Genomic DNA, 23779 nt, shown 5'->3' on the forward strand with positions numbered 1-23779 from the left:
AAATATTAGACTTTCCAAATGTTCGTAATCCCAGCTAAGCAGCCATTCCATAATGATGAGGGGTGGAGACTGTTGTGATGAGACCCAAGTCCTTCTCGCCGCACTTAATGAGTCGGAGGTCCCGTTCCCTTGGCAAGTCTCTTCCTGGCCACATCTCTCGCGCTCGAATCTGTGTCGATAGAGGAAGAAACCACATCCGCCTCGGGGTCGAGCAAGGTAGCGTGCTTGTCCTCAGGCTTGCGTTCCTCGTTCAGGAGTGGAATGGACTCGACATCCATGTTACGCCCACTAGCCGGATCGACGACACGTACCGTACCCTCCTTGGCTTGTTGACGCTCTCGGGCCTGCATCTCCATCGAGGCGTCAAAGATTGGTGCCTTGCCCTTGTTCTCGTCCGCGGGCGTCATAAGAGGAGACGAAAGCATGAGTTCTGGGCTGCTTTGCCACTTAGCCACCTCGGCCTTCATGGTCTCAAGCTCTCTCTGGAATCTCTTGCCAAAGACGTCGATATAATAGGTAGAGCCGTTGTACACGCTCCAAGTGAAGACAGTCATGAGGAAAGCAGCTGATGCCCAGCGGCTGTAGAACCACAAAGGACACGGTATCATGGTGAGAACAGCATAGGAGTACTGTATGAACATGAATGCAGGCTCTTGCAGGATATCGGGAAGCGACAGCACAACCTTGCCGATCCAGGCCTTGGAATATGATTTCCGCAACCAGGTGAAGGATGTTGGTCGCCCGGCAGCGATCTTCTCGCGGCGTCGCACGGTGATGAGAAAGTAGTAAGCCAGCTGCCAGATCAGATAAGGAACAGTCGACCAGGCTAGCATAGATATGACGTTGGCGTAGGCTGTAGGGGTTCCGGGTGGCGACGTCTTGACAGCCCAGATGGCGGGAAAGCGGTCTCGCTGTAATGCCTCTGGGATGAGGTGAGTGATGCAGTGAAGGGTGACGCAGGGCATTATATGAATGAATAGAGAGGTGACCTTGTCGAAACTGTGGAAGACGAGGGAATTGCGCCACATGATGATGGCGACGGCGTTGTTGCCGAATGCGAGGCAGTACGTGGAGACGAAGAGGCGTTTGGAGGCAGGGAAGGCCCAGACACTGAGGAACACCAGCAGGTTGACGAAGTAGCACAGGTCGGCCAAAAAGTAGTGGTAGCCTCTCTTGTGGTAGGTATAGAAGCGGATGGGCATGAAGTAGAGCAGCTGGGCTGTGTACCAGATGTGAAAGAACTCGGGATAGGCGCCGATGAGGTAGCCACTGATGAAGATGTTCATGACACCACATATGAAGGAGACCTTTTCGCGGGCTGTTATGATCTTGGTGTCGTTCCACTGGCGGCCGAGCCTGTCGACGTTCTTCTTCATGCGTGCCCGGTACTTGTCGAGGCGCTCCTCGGCGGTAGGCACGCGGCGCCGCCACTCGTCCACCATGCGCTCCTTAGCAAGATGGCTTTTGGATTTGAAGGCATCTCTCGACTTGCGGACTTTCTCGGTTTGGGCAGATATTCCCTTCTGGATCTTTTCCAGCTGCTGGGGCAGGGCAAAGTTGTCGAGTAGATCGAGGACGCTGAGCCGATCTAGAGGTGGAAACGCCTCCCAGTCTTCTTGATAGGAAGAACTGCCGGAGAAGGAGGGATTTCTCGACAGCTTTGGGCTCCTCGCGGGGCCCAGGGTTGGAGTATCGCCGAGGGCGTCCTCCGGGGGTGAAGCGCTGAGCGGTGGTGAGGTAGTGGCGTCTGGGGTAAGGACTGGCTCACTATCCGTGTGACCACTGTCGTATTTGGAAGGCGGAATGGGCATGGGTAGAGTGCTAGAACTTGAGTCTGCCATCTCGCTGATAGTATGGGTGGGATACCGCTTGAGATCGTGGCGGAAGGAGACTAGCCGAAGCGCATTGGCTCCCCTAACAATCAAGACGTCAGCCATGAGTACCGGGAGACGATGGGCAACAAGTTGAGCCAGGTTCAGTGTGATGGATGGATGAAGGCATGGTCCCGACTATGTGAGAGGCCGAGAAGCTTGGAGGGCCAGAGAGGGGGAGCTCACTATATGCAAGGAAGGGCTCGTCCGTGGCCAAGTGTCGTGGGGTTGAGCTGAGTTGCGTTGTTGACTCAAGGCGGCGTATGACCGCAACTACTCTTGTGACGGATGGCGATTTTGGGTCACAACGGCAGTGGTTTACAGGGCCGGTTCAGACGCGAGCCGGGCAGGCCAAAGGTGATGTTGTGAAAGATGAGGGTCTCCAGGGCTTGTGCCTAGTCCTGTAAACGGTCGTGGTTGCAAGTCGTGTTGGTTTGGGGGCTTTTGGTTGGCCGGGAACGAGAAGACGAGAACTCAGACGGCTGCAGCTCGTGAGGGTCCAAGGTTAGAGCGCGGCTTTAGGCCTGAAATCTGTCAGGTGGCGTCGGAATTCTGATGAATGGGAATATACTGTGAACGGCGTGGGATGGCTGCTGTAGAGAGAGTTTGATGCATACCAAGTATTTGTAGTGCCGTTGATGCTCGAAGCTCGATGCTCAATGCTTGATGCTGGATCCTGGGCAGACTACTGTAGTGAGAGCTTGGGGGTTCGTATCCACCTTTTTGCGTGACTGAAGACGGGGACTGGCTGTAACTATGTAATACCTTTCGAGTTCATGAAGAATGTTGGGCTTGACAATATCGAGGATCAAAGATGGCAGTGCAGAGTTGCTACGTCAAGCGCGGTCGAAGATTGCGCGAAACATGACCACGAATAAGAAAGGTAGAAGGATTATTAGGCAGTGGATATGAATTATGTTTGAGCTGGCGATTTGCGATTTTTTGTCAGATCCTGAACCTGATCCTGTCCCTGCACCGAGTATTGAGGTTGTTGACATGTGGTCCCCTGCTCAGAAGAGTGACGTCTGACCTGCATCAAGACCTCCACGGTACTTGGCCAGAAGCCAGACGCGCCATGATGCTACTGTGCATGTCCACTGAAAACCCACTGGGAACCCACTTGGCTGCCGCTCGCTTCAATGGACGGACGGTGAAGTCCACAGCAGCAAAGAATTAGTTAGCTGTCTGCTGTGCACCACGCAGCAAGATCTGACCAGTGTCGACCAGCTGGTCAGCAGTCAGCGGCCAGTGGGCAGCTCGAACTGCCTGTCAGGTTTGTGTGGGCTCGCAGGCTCGGCAGGCTAACGGAAGTAACTAAGTACTACACGAACATGCAGCGTGCATGTTGAGAGGCAGTTTACACGTCCGCACACCCTGTACCGAGTCGGCCAACTGGGAGGTCAAAGGTCCCAAAGGTCCCCAATATTCCAAAAAGCCCCCCCCCGCGAATTGACACTGGAGGATCCAAGACACCAAAAGTCGCGTTCTGCAGGGTAAATAGCTGTGTCGTGAGAAATTGCGATAGCTTCATTTGCTTCCGCAACCTTGCCCATACTTGACTTGACCAGTATATACACCCCCTCGCATCCCATCCCGACGCACTCAATTTAGAACCAGCGACCTGCGATGCCGTGATTGCCGTCTTCATCTCGCGCCACCACCACTCTTAGGTTTCTCTAGCACGGCGCGTCGCAAACAAAGTCGCGTCTCCCCCCCTCCAACCTTCACCTGCCTTCGTACATGTAGTTGGTTGCTGGTAACGTCCAGCATCACCACTCAAGATGGGCAAGCTCATCCGCCTCGAGTTGTTCAGTAAGTCCCACATCTTCTCATATCTACCCTTCCCTTGACCCCCCCAGCTAAGCCAACCCACTACAGACTTCAAGTCCTACAAGGGGCACCACATCCTTCTGTTCGGCGACTCCTACTTCACCTCCATTATCGGCCCCAATGGATCCGGCAAGTCCAACTCGTACGTCTCTCCTCGGCTTGCCCTTCCTCCCTCCCCCTGCCCTCGAGTCCTAACATATCACAATCTCCCAGCATGGATGCTATATCCTTCGTCCTGGGCATCAAGTCGTCTCATCTCCGATCCGCTCACCTCAAGGACCTGGTCTATCGAGGCCGCGTTATGAAGACTTCCAAAGTCAACGACGACGGTTCTGCTGATGCCCCTACCAATGGTGACCCCAACGGTAATGCGACCGCCATCGACCAGTCCGAACACCGCCCAACTCGCGGTGACCCCAAGAGCGCATGGGTCATGGCAGTCTACGAGGATGACGCCGGCGACGAGCAGAGGTGGAAGCGCTCAATCACGAGCCAAGGCGCCAGTGAATATCGCATCAACGATCGCGTCGTCGCCGCCCAGCAGTACAACGAAGCCCTCGAGGCTGAGAACATCCTGATCAAGGCCCGCAACTTCCTAGTCTTTCAAGGAGACGTCGAGGCTATCGCTGCCCAGTCTCCTCAGGATCTGACCCGTTTGATCGAGCAGATATCCGGTAGCTTAGAATACAAACCCGAATACGAGAGACTCCAGGCCGACGCCGACCAAGCGTCCGAGACCTCAAACTTCCAGCTTCAGAGACGCCGTGGCATCAACTCCGAAATCAAGCAGTACCAGGATCAGAAGAAAGAGGCCGACAACTTCCAGAGCAAAACCGACGAGCGTGACGCCGCCGTCGTAACACACATTCTGTGGAAGCTCTACCACTTCCAACGCGTAATGGACGAGTCCAGCGCCCACATTCAGGAACATCAGGAGAACCTCAAGGAATTCCGACGCAACGTCGACAAGTTTGAGAAGGAGCTAGAGACTGCCCGACAGGCGCAGGCCAAGGCGACTCAAGAGGTCCACAAGGTCGAACGCCAGATAAAAAAGCAGGAGAGGTCCCTCGAGGAGAAGGAGAACAGCCTTGTCCCCATTGAGGAAAAGATCCAGCAGACCAGCCAGGCTGCCGACAAGATCCGCTCCAGGATAGCCACCGTTACCAAGGAGCGTGACGACCAAGCCAGGTCTATCACAAAGATCGAGAAGGACTTGGCCGTCGTCCAGAAGGCCCAGAAGCAGTTCGAGGACCAGTGGAAGGAGACTATGAAGAAGCAGGGCAAGGAATTGAGCGATGCCGACCGCAAAGAGTACAACACCCTTCGCGCTCAAGCCATGACCAAATCTTCTGAAAACCAGGTCAAACTCGAAAACCTCACCCGCCAGCTCAAGACGGACGAGGTTACCGTCAACAGTCTCAAAGGCAAGGTCGAGAACTATCAGGCCGCCGTGGAGAAACTGGAGGCAGAAGTGGCCAACATCAAGGATAGAAGGACCACCGTGCAAGAAGTCGCCAAGCAGATCTCGGGCGAAATCGATGCCAAGAAGAAGGAATTCAACCAGATCCAATCTGAGCGTGTTAGGACCAACCAGCGAAGGACCGAGCTAGACGAGAAGCTTCAGGATGTTCTCAGAAAGTTGCTAGAAGCCGACGCGGGCCGGCGGCAGAACGACAGGGAAGCCAGGATGAAGGACATGGTGGCATCGCTCAAACGCAGCATTCCCGGAGTCAAGGGCAGAGTAGGAGATTTATGCAAGCCGAAGCAGAAGAAGTTTGACGAAGCTGTCATTACTGCTTTGGGTCGTGACTTTGACTCGGTCATTGTCGATTCCGAGAGAACCGGCCAAGACTGTATCAAGCATCTCAAGGAACAGCGCTTCCCCGCCATGACTTTCCTGCCTCTCGACAACATCAAGGTCAATGCCGTCAGCAACGCGGTTAAGGGCATACAAGGTGCTCGGCTGACTATTGATACCATCGATTTCGATTCCTCCTTGGAACGGGCAATGACTTACGCTTGCGGAGGTTCCATCGTCTGTGATACACTAGACGTTGCCAAGGACATCTGCTACAATCGCAGGATACCAGTCAAGGCAGTGACGCTTGAGGGCTTCGTTATCCACAAAGCAGGTCTGATGACTGGTGGTCGTGGGCCTGAACATAAGGGCAAGCGACGCTTCGAGGAGCACGACGTACAGAATCTGCGGAAGGAAGCCGACAAGTATCGAGACGATATCGAGAAGCTGCCCAAGACAGACCGTCGTGGTGCCGCTGAGGAGATCCTTCAAAGCGACCTAGCAGGTCTTGAGCAACGACTCGCTTACGCCCGCAGCGAGCTCGCCGCATTTGACCAGAACCTGGCCAGCGTGAAGAGGGAGCTTGAGAACGGAAAACGTCAGCTTAAGGAGTTGCAACCCAGATCCAAGGAAGAGAACAACAAGCTACAAAAGACTCGATCCACAGTGGACAAGTTCAAGAAAGCCATTGCTGAGGTCGAGGACAAGATCTTCGCTGATTTCTGCGAGAGACTCGGTTATGCCGACATTCGTGCATACGAGGCTCAGCAGGGCAGTCTCGAACAAGAAGCAGCGGAAAAGCGCAATGAATTCGAGCTCCAGAAGTCGAAACTGAACAACAGCCTTAATTGGGAAAAGTCCAGATTGAATGACTCCGAGAGCCGACTACAGCGCATGCAAGATGCCTTGCGACGCTATGAGGAAGATATTGAGAATTACGAAGCGGAGAAGGAGGAGATCGAACAGTCCATGGGCAGTGATCAAGACACCCTTGACGCTTTGCAGGAACAGTTCGACAAGCTCAAGGACAAACTCTCAGAGCGCAATCAGAAGGTGAACGATGCGAAGGCCGACGTACAGAAGAGGAGCAGGGATATCGAAAGCAGACAAAAGGCTATCAATGCTTTGGAGACAGAAGTTCAGAAGAACAGTGCCGGCAAGTTCGCTTTACTGAGGCGGTGCAGGCTTGAGCAGATCAGTATCCCACTAACGGAGGGCTCTTTGGATAACTTACCGAACGAGGACAATCTGCTCCAACAAGACCCAGATGCGATGGACGTCGATGAAGGCGGGGAGGACGCCATGGAAGAGGCAATGAACGACTATGGAATCGAGGTCGATTTCAGCCAACTGGCGGAAGACTTGAAAGATGTATGTTTCTGTGGAGGCCCTCTTATTCGTTCAACGCTAACAGAAGCAGCCCGAGGATGAATCTGTGGAGGATAAGCTGCAAAACAAGATTTCTTCCTTGACATCTGAGCTCGAAAAACTGAATCCCAACATGCGTGCCATGGAGCGACTAGAGGTCGTGCAGACTAGGTTGACCAATACTGATCAGGAGTACAATGCTTCGAAGGAAGCCTACAGAGTTGCTCGTGAAGCATTCGATGAGGTCAAGGCAAAGCGGTTCGAACTCTTCAACAAAGCCTTCTCTCATATCCAAGAGCAGATCTCACAAGTATACAAGGACCTGACCAGGTCGGATAACTACCCTCTAGGTGGTCAAGCATACTTGGATATCGAAGAGGACACTGACAAGCCATACCTTTCCGGCATCAAGTACCATGCGATGCCGCCGCTCAAGCGCTTCCGAGACATGGAGCACTTGTCTGGTGGTGAGAAGACCATGGCCGCTCTTGCACTACTATTTGCCATTCACAGTTATCAGCCTAGTCCGTTTTTCGTGCTTGATGAGGTGGATGCTGCCTTGGATAATACCAACGTGGAACGTATCAAAAACTACATCCGTGAACATGCTGGCCCGGGTATGCAGTTCATTGTCATCAGTTTGAAGACTGGATTGTTCCAGGATAGTGAGAGCTTGGTTGGTGTTTACAGGGATCAAGAAGTGAATAGCTCAAGAACTCTCACGCTAGATGTAAGTTCCTATATCTCCAGTGTTCGAAGACTCAAGTCACTGACCTTTTCGATAGCTTCGGAAATACGCGTAAGACACGAGCAGTGGCGGGAGAAGCTGTTTTTGTTTGCGGAGTTTGGAGATTTTGCACACGGTTTCATGAAGGGTCGGTCAATCGGTTCAGGGGATCAAGACCGGGGATTCTGATCGCGTAGCTTCCGATAGGTTCCCTGTTTTGGAGCGGATTGGTCTTGTATTATATTTCGGACCGAGCCTTGTAGATAGCTGGGGCATGTCGCAGGGCCAAATTTTATGCTAGATACCCTGGTGTCTAATTATTACGCACTTGTTCAAGTTTCCTTCCTCCCACAGTATAGGTGCGTGAATGAGACACACCATACGGCGACAAGTCATAATGAACCTCAAGCAAAACAAGGGTGAGTGCATGCGGTATAGTCACCAGAAATTTCCAGGGGCCATCTTCTATATTCAGCTGTGGCTCTCGAGTTTGACATTTTGTTTCTCATTTGTTCAACAGTTCTGTATAAATCGGGCACACATTTTTTTCCGGAACTCTTCGAAACTTTCCAATACTGGACAGGTCGCTGGGGTTTACAGAGAAAGGGATTGAACGCAAGAGAGAGATATTGAAATTATTTTACTGACTAAACTCACGCCACATCTATCAAGCTTGTTGAACCCAAATCTACCCACTGGATTGCTCCAGCATCATGCATGTCGTAAGCTCTTGAACTCCTGTGAAATACGTTGAGTATCTCATGCTCGGCCCATGCCAGTGAAGCCCAAACGCCTAAAATGCAAGCAGAATTTCCCACCTCATGTCCTCTCCTCGAAAATGCCCAGTGGCCCTTTCAGTTTGGTGAACATCTCCTCTCTCTCCCCCTCGGCGGTGCTCAGCGCAGTGACAGCGCCTCCGGCCCCGATCCTCCACACCTCGGTCTCACTGCCGTCCTCATGCCGGACCGTCTCGTCGTCCCACCTAAACATGCTCCGGATCGTGACGCTCCAGTCGCCCTTCCCGGTCACGTCCATGTATCCCACGACCCCCGAATACAAGCTCCGCTCCTGGTGCTCCTCGATCTCCTGCAAGATCTCGCAGCTGCGCTTCTTCGGCGCGCCCGTCATGCTGCCGGGCGGCAGGCTGGCGGCCAGGACGTCCATGCCCGAGTAGTCTCCCCCCGGCGGGAGCCGCCCCTCCACCACGCTGATCATCTGGAAGACGCTCGCGTACTCCTCGACCTTCATCAGCTGCGGCACCCCGACGCCGCCCGGCCCGCAGACCGCGTGCAGGTCGTGCCGCACGAGATCCACGATCATGAGGTTCTCGGCCTCCTCCTTCGGGATGTGCAGGATCTGCTCGGCCTCCGCCAGCGTGGAGCAGGCCGGCGACTTGCGCACCGTGCCCTTCATGGGCCGCATGGAGCACAGGCCGTCGCGGCCGTACTCGAGGAAGCGTTCGGGCGAGGACGAGATGAGCGTCGCGCCGCCCAGCCGGACGTACGACCCGAATGGCGCCGGCTGGCGGGTGCGCAGGGTGCGGTAGACGTGCCACGAGCTGGGCGTCTTGGTGGCGCTGGATGGTGCCCAGCCGTCCGTGGTCACGGCGTCCGCCCCGGAAGCGTAGGCTGGGTGTCGTGTGATGGTCGTTTGGTCTGTCAGGCATAATTCGTACGAATCGCCTGCCGCGATGTAGTCCTGGCAGGTCCGCACCTTGGATTCGTACTGTTCCGGATTGGGAGTCACGATTATTGGTGGACTCGCGACCCCTGTGGGCGTAATGGGCGGCGTGAAGTGGCTGGTACTTTTCAGCTTGTTATGATTGACGCGCAGACCATCAGTCCAAAGGCTGGAAGCCTGCAGTGTGGTCGCAACTGAATCTGCCCACTCTGTTCCGACCTCATCAGAAGGGTGCAAGTTTTGAAGGCGCAGTGTGCCTTCAAGATGATCGACTATGATGCTTCTCGTGACCCACGCAAAGCAGAGATCTGGTCTGTGGTGCTTTCTCGAGCCTCCGGCCCGAACATCTATACACTCCAGACCCAGCTCATAGCTGATGTAACCCATGAAGCCTCCCAGAAAAGGGGACTCGGTATCCGAGATGCTGAGCCGCCTTTGGCTCATGAAGTTTGATAATAGATGCCATACCGTTTCCCCTTCCTTCAGCTGGATGCTCTCACACCCCCTTCGTCCCGATGCGGACAAAGGAGGCGGGCGAGCGATCAGGTGGCGATCGCCCACATGATACTCAAGCCTCAGTGAGTCTTCTACGCCTAGAGCGATGATACTATAGCGACCGCGAACGTCTAGCCCTATGCGGTTGGCATGAGCGCTGGCCGAATCCAGGACGATATGTTGTTGCGCGTTGCTCTGCAATAGCTCCACGATGTCCGGCACTTCGACGTGGGAAGGCAAGGAGATGCTCTTAGAAGTGTACTGCAGACCAATCCCATGGGCCTCCATTTCTGAAACAGTGCTCAGATCGGCTTGTCGCACAGCTGCCGAAGTGGCTGATTGCTGCAGGAGACTAGGCGCTCTAGAACCCGGGACTGAACCTTGCGGCCGTGATTTTGTTGTGCGACCACGCTCTTGGTTCCATACAAGTCCTCTTTTAAACCAATTGCTGATTATTGCATGGCCACTCGACTCCGAGCACACAGACTCAGGATGATACTGCAGGCCCCAGAAAGGTTTTGTCGCATGCTTCATTCCCATAAGGATGCGTTCGGTGGTATTTTCTCTCCTCTCCTCAACCCAAGCCAATGGCACAATATCGGAGAGACCTGGGTTAGACACCCATTTCGACGCAGGCCAGTCTGTCTCTGATATAAAATCTTGGCCGATGTCTGCACAGAGACTGTGGTACAGCGTCGCCTTGAATGGTTGGACTCCAGCGAATATACTTCCATCACCGGGTGCGGTCTTGTCAGAAAAGTCAATGGGACGGATCATTCCGTGGAGGCCGCCTCCGGGGATTTTCCTGATTTCCGCACCACAGCTGACTGCGAGGCTTTGGAAGCCCAAGCATATCCCGAGCACGGGAAGGAGATGTTCATCTTCCAGTTCCCATATGTGCTTTATCAACCCAACGTCGGCATCATTGGTCGGCGCACCTGGCCCAGGCCCACATACTACAGCGTCGTAGTATTGCAGCTCCCGTCTCAAGTCGTCCTGGAAATTAGTGGACTTTGGGTCAAACCGAGGTGAGTCAATGTGTAAGATATCCACATCGGCTCCTAGGAGCGTAGTTAGCAGGGAGACAACATTATTGCTGAAAGAGTCATAGGCATCGAGAAATAGGATCCTAGTACGGGCCATATCTGTATAAATTGCGAGCAAACAAATGCTGCAATGCACGAAGTATAAACAATCCTCCAGCAACTGATCGATTCTGGCACGGGAGTGGGCGGGAGGCGAGCAATGAGAAAATTCAGCGGGCCGGATCCATGTCCTTTAGCCCGTTGTGGTAAGAAATGGGTCGAACGGTACTAAGTTTAAGCTTAATTCAACCAGGACCCTGACGGGTAGAATCGGGTAAGCTCACCTAGGAAATTGTTTGTTCGATCGACGTGCAATATGAGGAGATGCTTGTATAGATATGCCCCCTGCACGAGATATAGATGTCTATAGCAGAAATTATTTTCGGACTACGTATAATGATCGACCTCGATAATTAAAGCATGTTTCAACCACAGAACTTATCGAGGTTGCCAGTTAAATCTTGAGCGTACCAAGAGAAAGCTACAAGAGAAAGATTGCATGGGAAGGTATTATATTGAGAGAGAGAGAGAGAAAGAAAAGAAAGTAGAAGGAAAATATATATCTTGAATTAAAGGGCCCTCTCGCCTTGCTAGCATTATCTACGGGAAGTAGTAGTCGGTGAAAAGAATGTTGATTGGAAAAAGGTAGGCCACGTGACCGGCATAACACGCCGTGCCTCAGACCTGCAAATGCTGAGCATTTTTTGCTTCATGTGCGCGTTACAACGCTGCGATATCTCCGAATGCACTGGAAAGTATGCACCGTCACCATTGGGATCTCTCTGCGGAGTACCAATGAAAGACTACAGCTATAGACAACTTAGTTGGTGGCTATGTGTAGAAATCCCCGCAACAAATTTACCATGGCAAGTCATTAGATCAGTGTATATACCGACAACCTCCCGGTTGCCAATCCGATGTCGAAAAACTCGTAGAGACCGCTACATCGAATTGGTAACAGGCCTTAAGTAGACGTTCAAGTCCGGCTTGAACCATAGCTGGTAAACTCTGTTCCTTTCAATCCAGTTGTTACTGTCACCAGCCAGCGTCAAGTCAAAGGTGAAAAGGAGCTTGGCTAAGACCAGTCGCATCTCTGCGTATGCCAGTCTTGTAGAGAAAGTTAACGACAGCTCTCGCTGATACCAGGAAAGAACTTACGATCGGCCAATGCAATTTCTCGGTCCTAATGAGAATGGCTGAACAGCGTCAAGACGGTCGCCAGCGAATGACTCGCTGCCAAGAAAACGTTCGGGGTGGAACTCGTTTGGTAGTTTGAAATGTCGCTTGCTTCGGTGCATTGCTAATGCCCAAACACTTACAACTGTCTATAAGTGGAACCATTAATATGAAAGACCTCTCTCTTGGGACTTGAGCAAGTGGGGCTCACTCTTCCTGGTACAAATGTGTTGGCAATGTTTGTCCCTCCAAGAGGTGTCACTCTGGGTAGACCATTCGGAACTGGCGGATAGAGGCGGAGAGCTTCATTGAGACAGGCCAGCATATACGGCAAACCATTCACAGAAGTTAAAGTTATGTCATTGGTGTCCTGAAACGTTGATCGTATTTCCTCCGTGACCTTCTGGAGGTGGTCTGGGTGTGTCAAGAGTAAGTAAGTAATACCTGTCAGAAGAGTGGCGGTGGTTTCTGAGCCGGCGACTGCCAATCCGCCAGCGTTGGCTCGCAGAGTCTCGAAGCTGAAATTCTGTAGAACGGTATCAGTATGAGACACACCGAGCTGGACTTATAAGGAGGAACCGACCAAATCGTCTTTTCTGTCAATTAGTCTGCCGATAATGTCTGGCTCGTTGTTGCCGATATCGATACGCCGTTGAAGTTTCTGGCGAGTAATGTCGTTATGCTTAAGCCTGTTTCTCCCTGCTATTTTGGAGATTAAGCCAAGAAGCGGTTTCAAGCCAATTACAACTAGGGCCGAGACAAGTCCGCCTTCTCGAATGGCGAGAGCGATGGCTGCAACCCATGGATGATACTTTCCTTCTTGCAAACAACCAAAGTCTTCTCCAAAAGCGAGTATTCCGATAACGTCAAAGGTCGTAAAGTTATCTCTTGAGCATTAGTACAAAATTATAGACAGTCGTACTTTTGGAGTCGAGGACATACACCAGTCTCTCAAGTTTACGGCAGCTGTGCCGTCTTGACAGCGCTCTGCTAGGCGCTGAAGGAGCAAATTAACATAGCGGCCAACTACAGGCTCTTGGTCTCGAATGGCTTTATCTGAAAACGAGGGAGCCAGCAGTTTGCGCAGGACGGAGTGTTCTTCTTTTTCAGCGCTGATGATAGACCCGGCCAATCTGCCGGAAGGCCGGTATGCTGGAATATACTTCTCGAGATATTCTCCCCCGGGGCGTACAGTGTAGATATCTTTCCAGGCCTCGGGGTCAAGCATGGCTAGCTCGTTGGGCTTCGTCCTGACGATGGGCCCGTATTTCTCATGAAGCTCCGCGACGTGCCAGGCAAGTTTGCCTTTAGCCATGTAATATGCCCAGGGAAGCGCACTTGCTCGATGGGACAAGGGCCCGGGAAATGACCGAAGCGGATGGAAGAGGACATTGTACGCTACTCGTGTTGAGACATAGAGAGTTGCCTAAGTCTCGTCAGATTGGACTCGAGTGGTATAAGAGGCGCTGTTACCAGGGTCACCACTACACTAAGCGCGGTGGTCGCACTACACAAGATAGCTTGTATGTTGTTCTCCATGATTCACAACTATGCGTTCCTGGATTGCATGCGATAAGGACTGACAACTAGGAATGTTCCTGTGAAAATTTCCGTGGAGCAACCACTTGACTGCTTAAATGCCCGGGCTGTGTGGTATACCTTTGAAATTTGTTTTCTCAATGCACGGATGAACGGGCGTTATCTACAAACCCCGGCTCCTGTTGCAGTCAATACTTCCGTCCAACTGTCAGACGGCTCATCCCTAGTCCGGAACAAGAACAACAGTTCCAGTGTACACTAACCTGAATGTTGATTCATTTGGGCTCCTCGTTCCCCAATCTTCCCCACCTAAAATATCCGCCTATCCTTTCTCCAACAGTATAATGGAGATGATGCATTCCTCGCGACAGATTAACTCATTTGCAGGTTTACTTGACTAGTGCATCAGAGGGGAGGACTTTTGCCCTGGCCAATGGGATGATAGCGAGTCCTGGCCTTGGGCATTTTAAGTGACCAGGTTGAGTCGGGGATGGAGTTTTAGGAGATTACGAAGAGTATAGAAACAATTGCCAAGAAGCACTAACAGAGTTGCCTGATGTCTTCCAGATCCTTACGGGAGAGCAGAGCTAGCTAACTTTAGGTTAATGAAGTCCAGCATCTATAGCGCACTGGCCCCAGCGGAAGTATGTGCCCCACCTAAATTTTACCGCCGCAAGCTAACAAGCTCACGCCAAAGCTCAGGCCCATGCCTGCAGTATCCCTCAGCTCACACTTCTCACCTTAGCAGATTCGAGATCTACCAACTTTGCGCAAGCTTCTGGAGCACCGAACAAGATCCTCGAGACCGCAGCTATCATTAGTCAGTACACGTAACTCCCCACTGACCTATTCGACTTGATATGGATCGCCGTGGTGGACGCGGTGGAGCGCGTGACCGCGACCGCGGTCACGACCGGCGAAGAGATTATGACAGACGCAGCGATCGCAGAGATGACAGGAGGGACGACAGAAGAAGGGACGAGCGAGGCCCGCGAAGGGACAGATCTCGCTCAGCATCTCCGGGGAGAGACGCCCGACGCGACCGGGATCAGGATCGCAGCCGTGGCGGCGCACGCGATCGCAGAGATGCGCCATCCGACAGGTACCGTGATAGGGAACGAGATAGGGACTACGGTCGAGACCGCGACAGGGGCGAGCGCGATGCGCCCAAATCTTCAGACAGGCGGCCCCAAGACGACCGAAAGGAACGTCCCAGAGTTGCCAGCAGAGAACCCGATGAGGCAAAGCCGAACAAGCCCGGGGCGAAAGACGTGCCGGAAAAGAAGGAGCAGTGGTCCGAACATAACCCTCCACTCCCAACACGTCCCAAGAGCGAGAGAAGTACGCCACTATCGTTCCGAGTCGGTAAGACCGAGGAGGATACGTCTCGTGCTACCAAAAATGACGACAGCCGGGAGAGGGATGCTCGAGAAAGAGGCGCAAGTCACGACAGGAGCGAAGCCATGGACGAAGACGAAGACGAGAAAGAAGAGGGAGAGGAGGAAGACGAAGACGAGGAGGAGGTAGAGGTGGATGATAGCCTGGCAGATATGCAATCCATGATGGGATTTGGGGGGTTTGGCACAACCAAGAACACGAAAGTGCTGGGGAACAATGTCGGGGCGGTGAGGAAAGAGAAGAAGACCGAGTATCGGCAGTACATGAACCGTGTCGGAGGGTTCAACCGTCCTCTGAGCCCTGGCCGCTGAGAAGCACATATCAGATAGACGCCTGTACACAAGATGCTCTGGTGTGTACAGCCAGCACAGCCTGGATGAACACCCCAAATCTCAAAAAGGATGCACTAGACTAGCAAGGGGTCGCGAGCAGATGAGATACCTATCTACGCCAAGGGATCGTGCGAAGACATCGACCTTTGCACTGGAGGTTATGTTTACTTCTTATCGATACGGTCCTCTAACCTGCCCCACCACCGGATGGATAGCGGGCTCGGCAGGGGCGTTGGGGGGTCGTCGGGGGGTCGTCGCACCACTAATAATCTACTGTTACAGGGGTGTTTTAGTCAAACCTAGGCCTAGACTAACTTCAAGAGCTTGGAGCTCGAATGCGCTGACGCAGCTCTCCAATATTCCAATCCAAAAACCGTGTCCAGAATTATCCTCAGAGGCTCCCTTCTCTGCAGCGCAAACCGGCCACAACTACATGTACAGGCTGGCAACGCAGATGGTTCAGACACACCCATAAACCATGGCAGTTCGCGATCAATTGACAGCTTTGCTGTCATGCTTATTGCTTCTTGTCCTTGGCAATCCCTTCATCGGCAGAGTTCACGCCGAGCCCCAGGCCCAAGATGAGTCCATTCTCCACGGCGAGATGGCCAGAATAAACAACCAGAGCCTGCTATGGGGCCCGTATCGCCCCAATTTGTACTTTGGTATTCGCCCTCGCTTGCCCAAGAGTATCATGACTGCGTTGATGTGGGCAAAGGTCGACAACTACAATGATGTCCAGAACAGTGAGTCCCCTACCTATTCGTCTCGGAACCCGCCTCGAGTACATGACCGGAAACCTGACCATTGCCCACCGCAGGCTTCCGGTACACTTGCGAGCAGAACGAGGGCATGGCCGGTTATGGCTGGGAGGAGTACGATACCAGGAAAGGCGGCGTCCAGACCATTCACGATACCCAGAACAAGATCGACGTCACAACCTCATTCGTTAAAATTCCTGGTGGTGGTCACGGCGGCAGCTGGGCTGCGCGTATCAAGGGTGAGCCCCGAGAGGACGCCCCCGACGACCTAAAGACGACCTTGGTCTTCTACGTAACCTCGGAGCCCCGCTGGGAAGAGATCGAGGTCGCAGCTGACGGAGACGACAACGGCTTCCCCGGCGATGTGACCCTCTTGGGAAGCTCTGAGGCCCTCGGCAACTGGAAAATCGTTGTCACCAAGGGCACTGGGGAGCATCCTGAGAGCAACCACCCCATCACCAGCCGGGACTCGGAGAAGACTACAGTGCAGTCAATTGCTGTCCCGGACGAGCATCTATGGAGAGCTCGGGATGTGCTTTTCTCACAGCTGAAGCAGGGTGTTGATGCTATCGTCGGAGAGTTTGGTACCGATCACGCACCACCTCCTTGGCAAACATACCAGCTCCCGAACCAGCCTGGAAAGGGTAACGTGCAGATGATCCAGAAGATCTTCGAAGGCCCCTTTGAGTTTGATATCCTATTCACCAGCGGCTCCGCTGGCAAGGACGTGACGAGCGGCGACCTGACACGAGAGATCAGATCGACCACGGAAGCTTTCAGCGAGAAATACCTGGACGTCTTCACCCCGCAGGCACCATTCGATGCTCAGAAATACCAGAAGTTTGGGCGTAGCATGCTCTCCAACCTTGCCGGAGGCATTGGCTACTTCTATGGAAATCACATTGTTGACCGATCAAATGCCCCCGAGTACGAGGAGGAAAACGAAGGCTTCTGGGAGGACACTGCCGAGGCCAGAGCTCGTCGCCAGGAGCAATCTGAAGGCCCCTACGAGCTGTTCACCAGCATTCCATCCAGGCCCTTCTTTCCCAGAGGCTTCCTCTGGGATGAGGGCTTCCACCTCATGCCTATCATCGAGTGGGATACTGATCTAACCATGGAAATCGTCAAGAGTTGGTACAATCTCATGGACGAGGACGGCTGGATTGCGCGCGAGCAGATTTTGGGAGACGAAGCTCGCAGCAAGGTGCCTGCCGAGTTCCAGGTGCAATACCCACATTACGCCAACCCACCGACACTCTTTTTGATCATTGAAAACTTCCTCGAAAAGCTTCAAAAGGCCAACGGAACCCTGGCCTCAAGCAAAGAGACGCTCTCTCAGCAAGGCCTTCACCATGAAAGCGCCCTTCTTGCAAATCCTTCCTTTGGACTGAAATATCTGCAAGAGATCTACCCCCTCCTGCGACGCCAGTTTTACTGGTTCAAGAAAACACAATTTGGGGACATCAAGTCGTACGAACGTGAGGCATATTCGAGTAGGGAGGGCTACCGGTGGCGCGGTAGGTCAATTCAGCACATTCTGACCAGTGGGCTGGACGACTACCCCCGAGCTCAACCACCGCACCCTGGTGAGCTCCACCTCGATTTGATCTCGTGGGTAGGCTTGATGGCAAAGACCTTGAACACTATCGCAACGGCCATTGGCGAAGAAGCAGATGCCAAGGACTATGCCGCTGTTCTCAATAACATTGAGCACAACCTCGTAGATCTTCACTGGTCGGAAGAACAGGAATGCTTCTGCGATGCCACCATTGATGCTTTCGAGGAGAATCAGCTTGTCTGCCACAAGGGATACGTCACCCTCTTCCCCTTCTTGACCGGCCTGCTGAAGCACGACGACCCCAAGCTCGGCAGTCTCCTCAAGCTCATCGGCGACGAAGACGAGCTGTGGAGTTCGTTTGGTCTCCGCAGCTTGAGCAAGAATAGCGAATTCTATGGCACAGACGAGAACTACTGGCGAAGCCCGATTTGGATTAACATGAACTACCTCGCCATCGTGCAGCTCTACGTAAGTGCAATCCTCAGACATCTGCTGGTATATCAAAAGGTGCATCGCTGACAGAATTCAGAACGTCGCACGCCTGGATGGCCCCTACAGGTCCCAGGCCACTGACCTCTACTCTCGTCTTCGTGCCAACATCGTCGACAATGTGTACAACAGCTGGGAGGAGACCGGCTTTGCTTGGGAGCAGTACAACCCAGAGACGGGCAAGGGTCAACGCACACAGCACTTCACGGGGTGGACAAGCCTGGTCGTCAAGATCATGGCCATGCCCGATCTAGCTGCGCCCACACCGGGCTCTGGTGTTCCCAAACCTGGGCACGATGAGCTGTGAGATGCCATGACCCGTGACGATAGACTGCATTTTCTTTTGCAAGACATGTATATAGCACAGCATGTGAGCGAGCGGACATGGATAAAAACCGAAATCTACCTGAAATTATACAGTTGTGTCTGTTCTCAGTTGAATTGTGGGGTGTTATGATATATGCTAGCTTTCCCTAACGCCGTCCTTGTTGCGCCCTTTTCCCGATGATACGTCCATCCATGTTTTGTTACACTCAAAACGCTAGTAATGTCCCTGATTTCCCGAGCCTCCTATTTCCCAGCATTGAACCCGTCGCCACTCTTCTGCACAACCTTTCTTTCGAGCACCTCAACGTCCCTGCTCAAGAGCTTGCGCAGTTCCGGGCTAATGACCCTGGGCGCATCTTGCTCCTTTGCCTTGCCGGTGTTCTGGGCCTCGTCCTGGCTCTGGCTCTGGCCTTCTTGGGCGGAGGGTTGTGATGAGGAGGAGGAGGATGAGATAGTCCGCTGCGCCCGGGGCTTCGGGAAGTTCTGCTTCTTATCAATAGCCTCGACCCGGCGCTGGAAGCGGCGGAAGAGTGCTTCCGCGCGGATGAGGGTGGATTCGAGGTCGATCGTGTTTGACAGCTCGTTGACTATTTCACATGTTAGCTCGACGACAAAAGCCAATTGCCGCGTTGGAACTTGCCGTATTTCAACACCTCGTCAAAGTGCTTCAGATGCGTCATGATTACGTCGCGGTGTTTCTCCATGATGGCAAGAGCGATGAATAGATGGAAGCTGCTGCTCAGATAGTCGGTCCAGAGGACCTCCCAGAGGTGCAATATGTCCATCCATTGGAACTCCCGCTTGTACCAAACGAGAAGCATGCGGAAGAAGAAGAAGAAGTTGGTGCTGTCGGCCGACTGTAGGTGGAGATACAGCTTGGGGTCCATGAACTGGACCAGGTGATCCAAGGTCAGGAGCTGATTACGCATGCCGGACTGGTCGCGCAGGAAGTTGCGCTCCATGCGCTCCATGAAGTGTTGAAAGCCCCAGAAAGCGAGAGCGTCGTCTTGCATTACGGCATAGATGGGAGCTAGCAGGTCTGACATGCCCTGAACGTAACCAAGGTCTTTATTGTACTCGTTGTAAGTCAGAAGCATGTCCTTCATTTGTTCCATGTGGACATTTGTCCCCGCCTCTGCGAAGGGAGAGTCCGGATCAGGATGAGGTGTATCTTCCCCGGCGAATATGGGTACTGTGCGATCAGTTCTATGAACATCCTTCTCTGGAAAGGGGTGTGAGTTAAGAGTATTAAGCGTTGACAGAGAACCGACAGCTTACCGATACGGTTTCTTTGCTCTCTCCACCATTCACCCTCGTCGCCCGCGCCACCGAGGTCAACCAGGCGTTCCCACCACGCGCCCTTCAGCTTGACATACTCGTCCCGTAACGAAGCCAGCTGAGCTCTGCGCTCCTCTGACGTGCTGTACCAATCGTAGACGCCCAGGATGAATAGCCAGGCCTCTTTCCGGACCCCATCTTCTGGACTCAAGCCTCCGTGGAAGACGCGCTCCTTCACCTCGTCAACCGTGACTGAGAGGCGGCCGGTTCGTGGGTCGAAGAACGTATTCCACTCCTTGAATGTGACGGGCTTCCTTCGCTCCTCCAGAGACAGGGTGCTGGTCTCAAGTAGCTCAAACTCCCCAACCTCGGTATCTTCCAGCTCCAACACATCTCGTGCGGTCCAGATTCTCTGGCTTCTATCTCGGTCGCTTTGCTCGGCCATGCCCATGGCCCATCTCGCCAGATATATCCTTGCGCTGTCAAACTCATCCTGAAGGGTCTGAACTTCAGGGTTTCGCATTAACCTGCGTAGTTGTGGGGGCACCTTTGGGTTGTCCAACACGTCCTGGGCTGTTCTCCTTGTGAATGTCGTGACTTTGCTGAACTTCTCCATGATGTTCCATCCGGTCTCCTTGACGAACTTCATTAGAGGATCCATTTGACCATCACCACGCTGACCACTCGGACCAGCGGCCGCGCCTCGCCCACCAGCACCCCTTGAGCTATCCCCTTGGTCGTTCTGCGATGGCGAACTACTGGTCACCTTGCCGCCGAATGCCTCGCTATCCTCCTTGCTAGGTTCGACTAGATAGATGTTTGGTTCGGCCTCGCTGCGCTCAACCTTGATATATCTCTTGAGCCATCTAAGCACCTCGTCGCCACCCCAAAACATCTGTCCATGCTCGCCAAAGGGATCGAAGTTATCCTTGGCCCGCTTCTTCTTCTGCAGGATTGTGCTTTGGCACTCGCTATCATGGAAGAACAAGGCTGGGAAGCTATCGCCGGCCCGCGTGTTGACGACGACGCTGCCAAACCACCAGCCTAGACTGGGTGGTCGTACGAGCAGCGAATAGATGGCGCTGACGGGTATCGCAAAGGCATAGTGGCCGATGGACCCGCGGTGGGTGGTGACGGTCGGGATGGGAGGGACCAGATAGCTCTGCTTGGGGGGCGAGTCGCCCTCGGTGAGATCGACTTTGACGTAGATGCTGGTGGCATCTCCTAGGCTTGCTTCGGGGACCCAGGCCAGCAGGAGGTCTGAAGCGGCGGGAGAGACGGATGCTCTCGAGCTGGAAGAGGTAGGACGGTCATTCTGGACAGCCTTCTGCTGCAGAAGAGCGATGAAGCCAGGGATGTTATCCTTGGCGGAGGGCGTCGGGTGGATGTAGACCTTGCTTTTCGAGTATAGGAGCTTGACACCACGACCGGATTCAAGGTGCGTTATGGTGTCGTAGTCGTTCTCCGAATCGTCAGACATGGCATATAGAGAGCCCTTTGAGAGAGTCAGTATCACGGGGCACGCAAGCACAGCTATGGCTCCCAAGCACGGGAGCAGACAGATCAGTCTGCTTGGCACTTACAGATGGTGAGCTCGTACGGTCCGCCGCGGACGATGACATCACTCGATGGAGGGGCAATATTGCCCGAGGGCTTCTTTTATATGTGAGGAGACACGCTCTGGGATAAACTCGTGTGGTCTATGCGATTTAGTATTAGGTAGACCAGAAGCGCAAGACTGAATACTGCCAATTTTTTTTCGTCATGTGCCGTGTCGTTCGACCAAGTTCTGGCATGCATGTGAGCCACTGCGTGGGGTCGGACGGGATGGCGAAAGCCTCAAGGCATCAGCAAACCCCCCCCTCCTGTTCCCCGCCGCCATCCAGCCCACGCACCTGCAAGCTCAAGCTGCTGCTCAAGCAGCTACTCAAGCTCAACCCACCTTGCACAGGCGCCTTTTAGCGGGAAGCGGGGGGGCTGTCATGCTGTATGGATCTGGTATGCAGTATAGATACCTGACAGAACCGCTAAAAGACCACTAGTCGTCGGTAGAAAGACCGACTCCCAGACAAACTGTCTGCATGCGCGTCCTGTCGCCATCAGGAGGGGATCCGGGTGACGCAGATTCTAACCTTGGTCTAAGGTTAGACCATTCAGTCAGTCCCTGTGCATCTTTGACTATCCTTCTCTGTCACTTATCGCGACTAGACTAGGTTAACCTAGCACGTATTTATCGTCGCTTCGAATCGTGACGTGAAGAAAGTCTGAAAGCTTCCAGCGGACGAAATGTGGCAGGTGGCTCAACCCCCAACGAATCCATCATCAACCTGCTGTGTTGGAGTTTTGAAAGCAGTTTACCGCATAATATCACCGAGGCTGATGCATTTGACGACTTTTGCTGCCGTTCAGTTCTTCCAGCCGATGCTTCTTTGACACTTGCACACATGATGGATGGTATGGCCGTAATCGTTCGCATAATCCTGCAACATAGTGCGCGTTAGACACGCAAGCTCGTAAGGCAGCCATCATTCTTGCCTTGTTACTCCCGCTTGACACGACGTGGTAAAACATAGCCATCGTAACACATTGCGAAACAAAACACGTAATTTATGCCGGTACCTAGTGATCTTCTTGCCGCTGGAATTTTTTGATATCGTCGATTGCAGGTGATAAGAAAATATCTTGGCCCGTAGGGGTTCGATTCATCTACACCCGTGCTGGCCGTCATGGGCTGGCTTCTATTCCTTTAAGAGGGACTGCTGTTGCGCCGAGCACATATGCGAGAAGACCACAGCGTCGAAGCCTCTATGTACGGTCCCGCCGCATGCACTGTGCTCCACGCCGGATCCCTATAACCATGACCGCGAGCACCAGAGGTCCCTAAGAGAACCTCATCTCATACGAGGGCCACTAGGCAAACCCGCCCTCCTATTCCCTCCTGGCAAGCCCCCGGATCTGCCACTGCCTCCGCCTCCCCCGCCACCATACATCTGGCTTTCGTCGCTGGCCCAGGGCGAGTTGGCAGCCATGAATGGTTTATCGCCACCTCGGTTAGAGGTCGCATCGTACATGCCACCTGGGCTGAACCGTGATTCGTAGTCGTCCATACTTCCACCGCCCTTGGAACTGCTTTGCTGCGGCGGCGGGTTGAAAGGCCCGGCAGCGGCTGGGCTGGCCGTCCTCGACCCTCCCCAAAGCCTCTGCCGCAGCCGATCTTGCGCGCTGCCGGCACCCGAACCTGCTGGTGGTGTTTGCGCACTCCCGGCGCTCTGGTAGCTGCCAGCTCTCTGGCTCGGCAGCGGCCTTGCCTGCACGTCGTCTCGTCCCCCGCCTGCCCCGCCTGCTCCGCCAGCACCAGGCGCACTGCTGTTGAAGGGGTTGTTCGGGTTCGCCCTCGGATCATTACGCCGCATGGGGGGCGGTGCTCCTCTTCCTTGCCTCAGACTCTGGGAATCTTGTGGCTGGGACACCGGGTTGTTGTCCCAGAGACTGCTCAGACTACCTCCGCCCTGTTGTGTGAGACCGCCATAGCGTGACCCGACGCCACTTTGCTGGGCGAGGACGGGCTGGGCGGGCGGCGGGGCCTTGGGGTCGGGTGGGAGCCAGCCGGGAAAGGGACGGCCTTTTTCGGTGTAGTAGTTTCGTAGAACTCGACAGACGTGAGTGTCGTCTTCGGTGTCGCCGTCTGTTTCGCCGCCGAGAAAGCTGCGCTGTAGGTTGTTGATGCGCGAGGTTGTGTTGGTGAGGATATTAGAATACCACGACATGTTGGCGGGTTTCAGGAGCAGGATTTGTCGCGAGATGTCCTACCGAGGGCGACGTTGGGCAATGTGTAGTTTTATATGTGCGACACAATCCGGGCGTGAACTGTCTCAAGCTGGTCGCAAGAATTGATGGCCGCGATGTTTGGTGGCAGCCCCCAAAAGTGGTGTTCAGGTTCTGGTGCTGGCCCAGCCTATTATGAGACACGAACAGGCGGCTGAGGTTGCAAAAATGCTCGACCATGAGACGGGCAGGACGCAGCTCGAGCAGGGAAAAGTAGAGATAGAAAAACGGACGCCTGAGCA

General features: G+C 53.7%; 7 protein-coding genes across 7 annotated transcripts; 2 read left to right on the top strand and 5 right to left on the bottom strand.

Moving 5' to 3' along the window:
• Window positions 1-104: 104 nt before the first annotated feature.
• Window positions 105-1811, bottom strand: BKA67DRAFT_591576 (uncharacterized protein; the record flags this gene model as incomplete). Its single annotated transcript, XM_046104738.1, has 2 exons — window positions 105-236; window positions 312-1811. 2 exons carry the CDS (start codon window positions 1809-1811, stop codon window positions 105-107), a joined length of 1632 nt encoding a protein of 543 aa, XP_045959217.1.
• Window positions 1812-8223: 6412 nt separating this feature from the next.
• On the bottom strand, window positions 8224-11136 carry BKA67DRAFT_559066 (ADC synthase). Its single transcript, XM_046102365.1, has one exon. It carries the CDS (start codon window positions 10910-10912, stop codon window positions 8414-8416), a length of 2499 nt encoding a protein of 832 aa, XP_045959218.1. The 5' UTR covers window positions 10913-11136; the 3' UTR covers window positions 8224-8413.
• A 269-nt stretch (window positions 11137-11405) lies between these two features.
• Window positions 11406-13707, bottom strand: BKA67DRAFT_559071 (cytochrome P450 ClCP1). The gene is made up of 6 exons (XM_046102366.1): window positions 13504-13707; window positions 12973-13456; window positions 12614-12915; window positions 12242-12556; window positions 12013-12179; window positions 11406-11961 (listed from the first exon to the last, which is right to left on the bottom strand). The coding sequence occupies exons 1-6, from the start codon at window positions 13567-13569 to the stop codon at window positions 11796-11798; spliced, it is 1500 nt and encodes a 499-aa protein (XP_045959219.1). The 5' UTR covers window positions 13570-13707; the 3' UTR covers window positions 11406-11795.
• A 722-nt stretch (window positions 13708-14429) lies between these two features.
• BKA67DRAFT_533905 (uncharacterized protein) lies at window positions 14430-15278 on the top strand (the record flags this gene model as incomplete). Its single annotated transcript, XM_046099774.1, has 1 exon — window positions 14430-15278. The coding sequence occupies one exon, from the start codon at window positions 14430-14432 to the stop codon at window positions 15276-15278; it is 849 nt and encodes a 282-aa protein (XP_045959220.1).
• A 499-nt stretch (window positions 15279-15777) lies between these two features.
• On the top strand, window positions 15778-18414 carry BKA67DRAFT_515791 (glycoside hydrolase; the record flags this gene model as incomplete). Its single annotated transcript, XM_046097754.1, has 3 exons — window positions 15778-16045; window positions 16120-18086; window positions 18148-18414. 3 exons carry the CDS (start codon window positions 15778-15780, stop codon window positions 18412-18414), a joined length of 2502 nt encoding a protein of 833 aa, XP_045959221.1.
• On the bottom strand, window positions 18408-21638 carry BKA67DRAFT_222207 (rab-GTPase-TBC domain-containing protein). Its single transcript, XM_046095570.1, has 4 exons — window positions 21296-21638; window positions 19713-21207; window positions 19075-19656; window positions 18408-19021 (listed from the first exon to the last, which is right to left on the bottom strand). The coding sequence occupies exons 1-4, from the start codon at window positions 21332-21334 to the stop codon at window positions 18678-18680; spliced, it is 2460 nt and encodes an 819-aa protein (XP_045959222.1). The 5' UTR covers window positions 21335-21638; the 3' UTR covers window positions 18408-18677.
• A 965-nt stretch (window positions 21639-22603) lies between these two features.
• Window positions 22604-23479, bottom strand: BKA67DRAFT_533908 (Sec1-binding region of Mso1-domain-containing protein; the record flags this gene model as incomplete). Its single annotated transcript, XM_046099775.1, has 1 exon — window positions 22604-23479. One exon carries the CDS (start codon window positions 23477-23479, stop codon window positions 22604-22606), a length of 876 nt encoding a protein of 291 aa, XP_045959223.1.
• Window positions 23480-23779: the final 300 nt, after the last annotated feature.

This window comes from Truncatella angustata (genome assembly GCF_020726525.1).
Source record: "Truncatella angustata strain MPI-SDFR-AT-0073 chromosome Unknown BKA67scaffold_3, whole genome shotgun sequence".
In the NCBI taxonomy this organism is placed as follows: domain Eukaryota; kingdom Fungi; phylum Ascomycota; class Sordariomycetes; order Amphisphaeriales; family Sporocadaceae; genus Truncatella; species Truncatella angustata.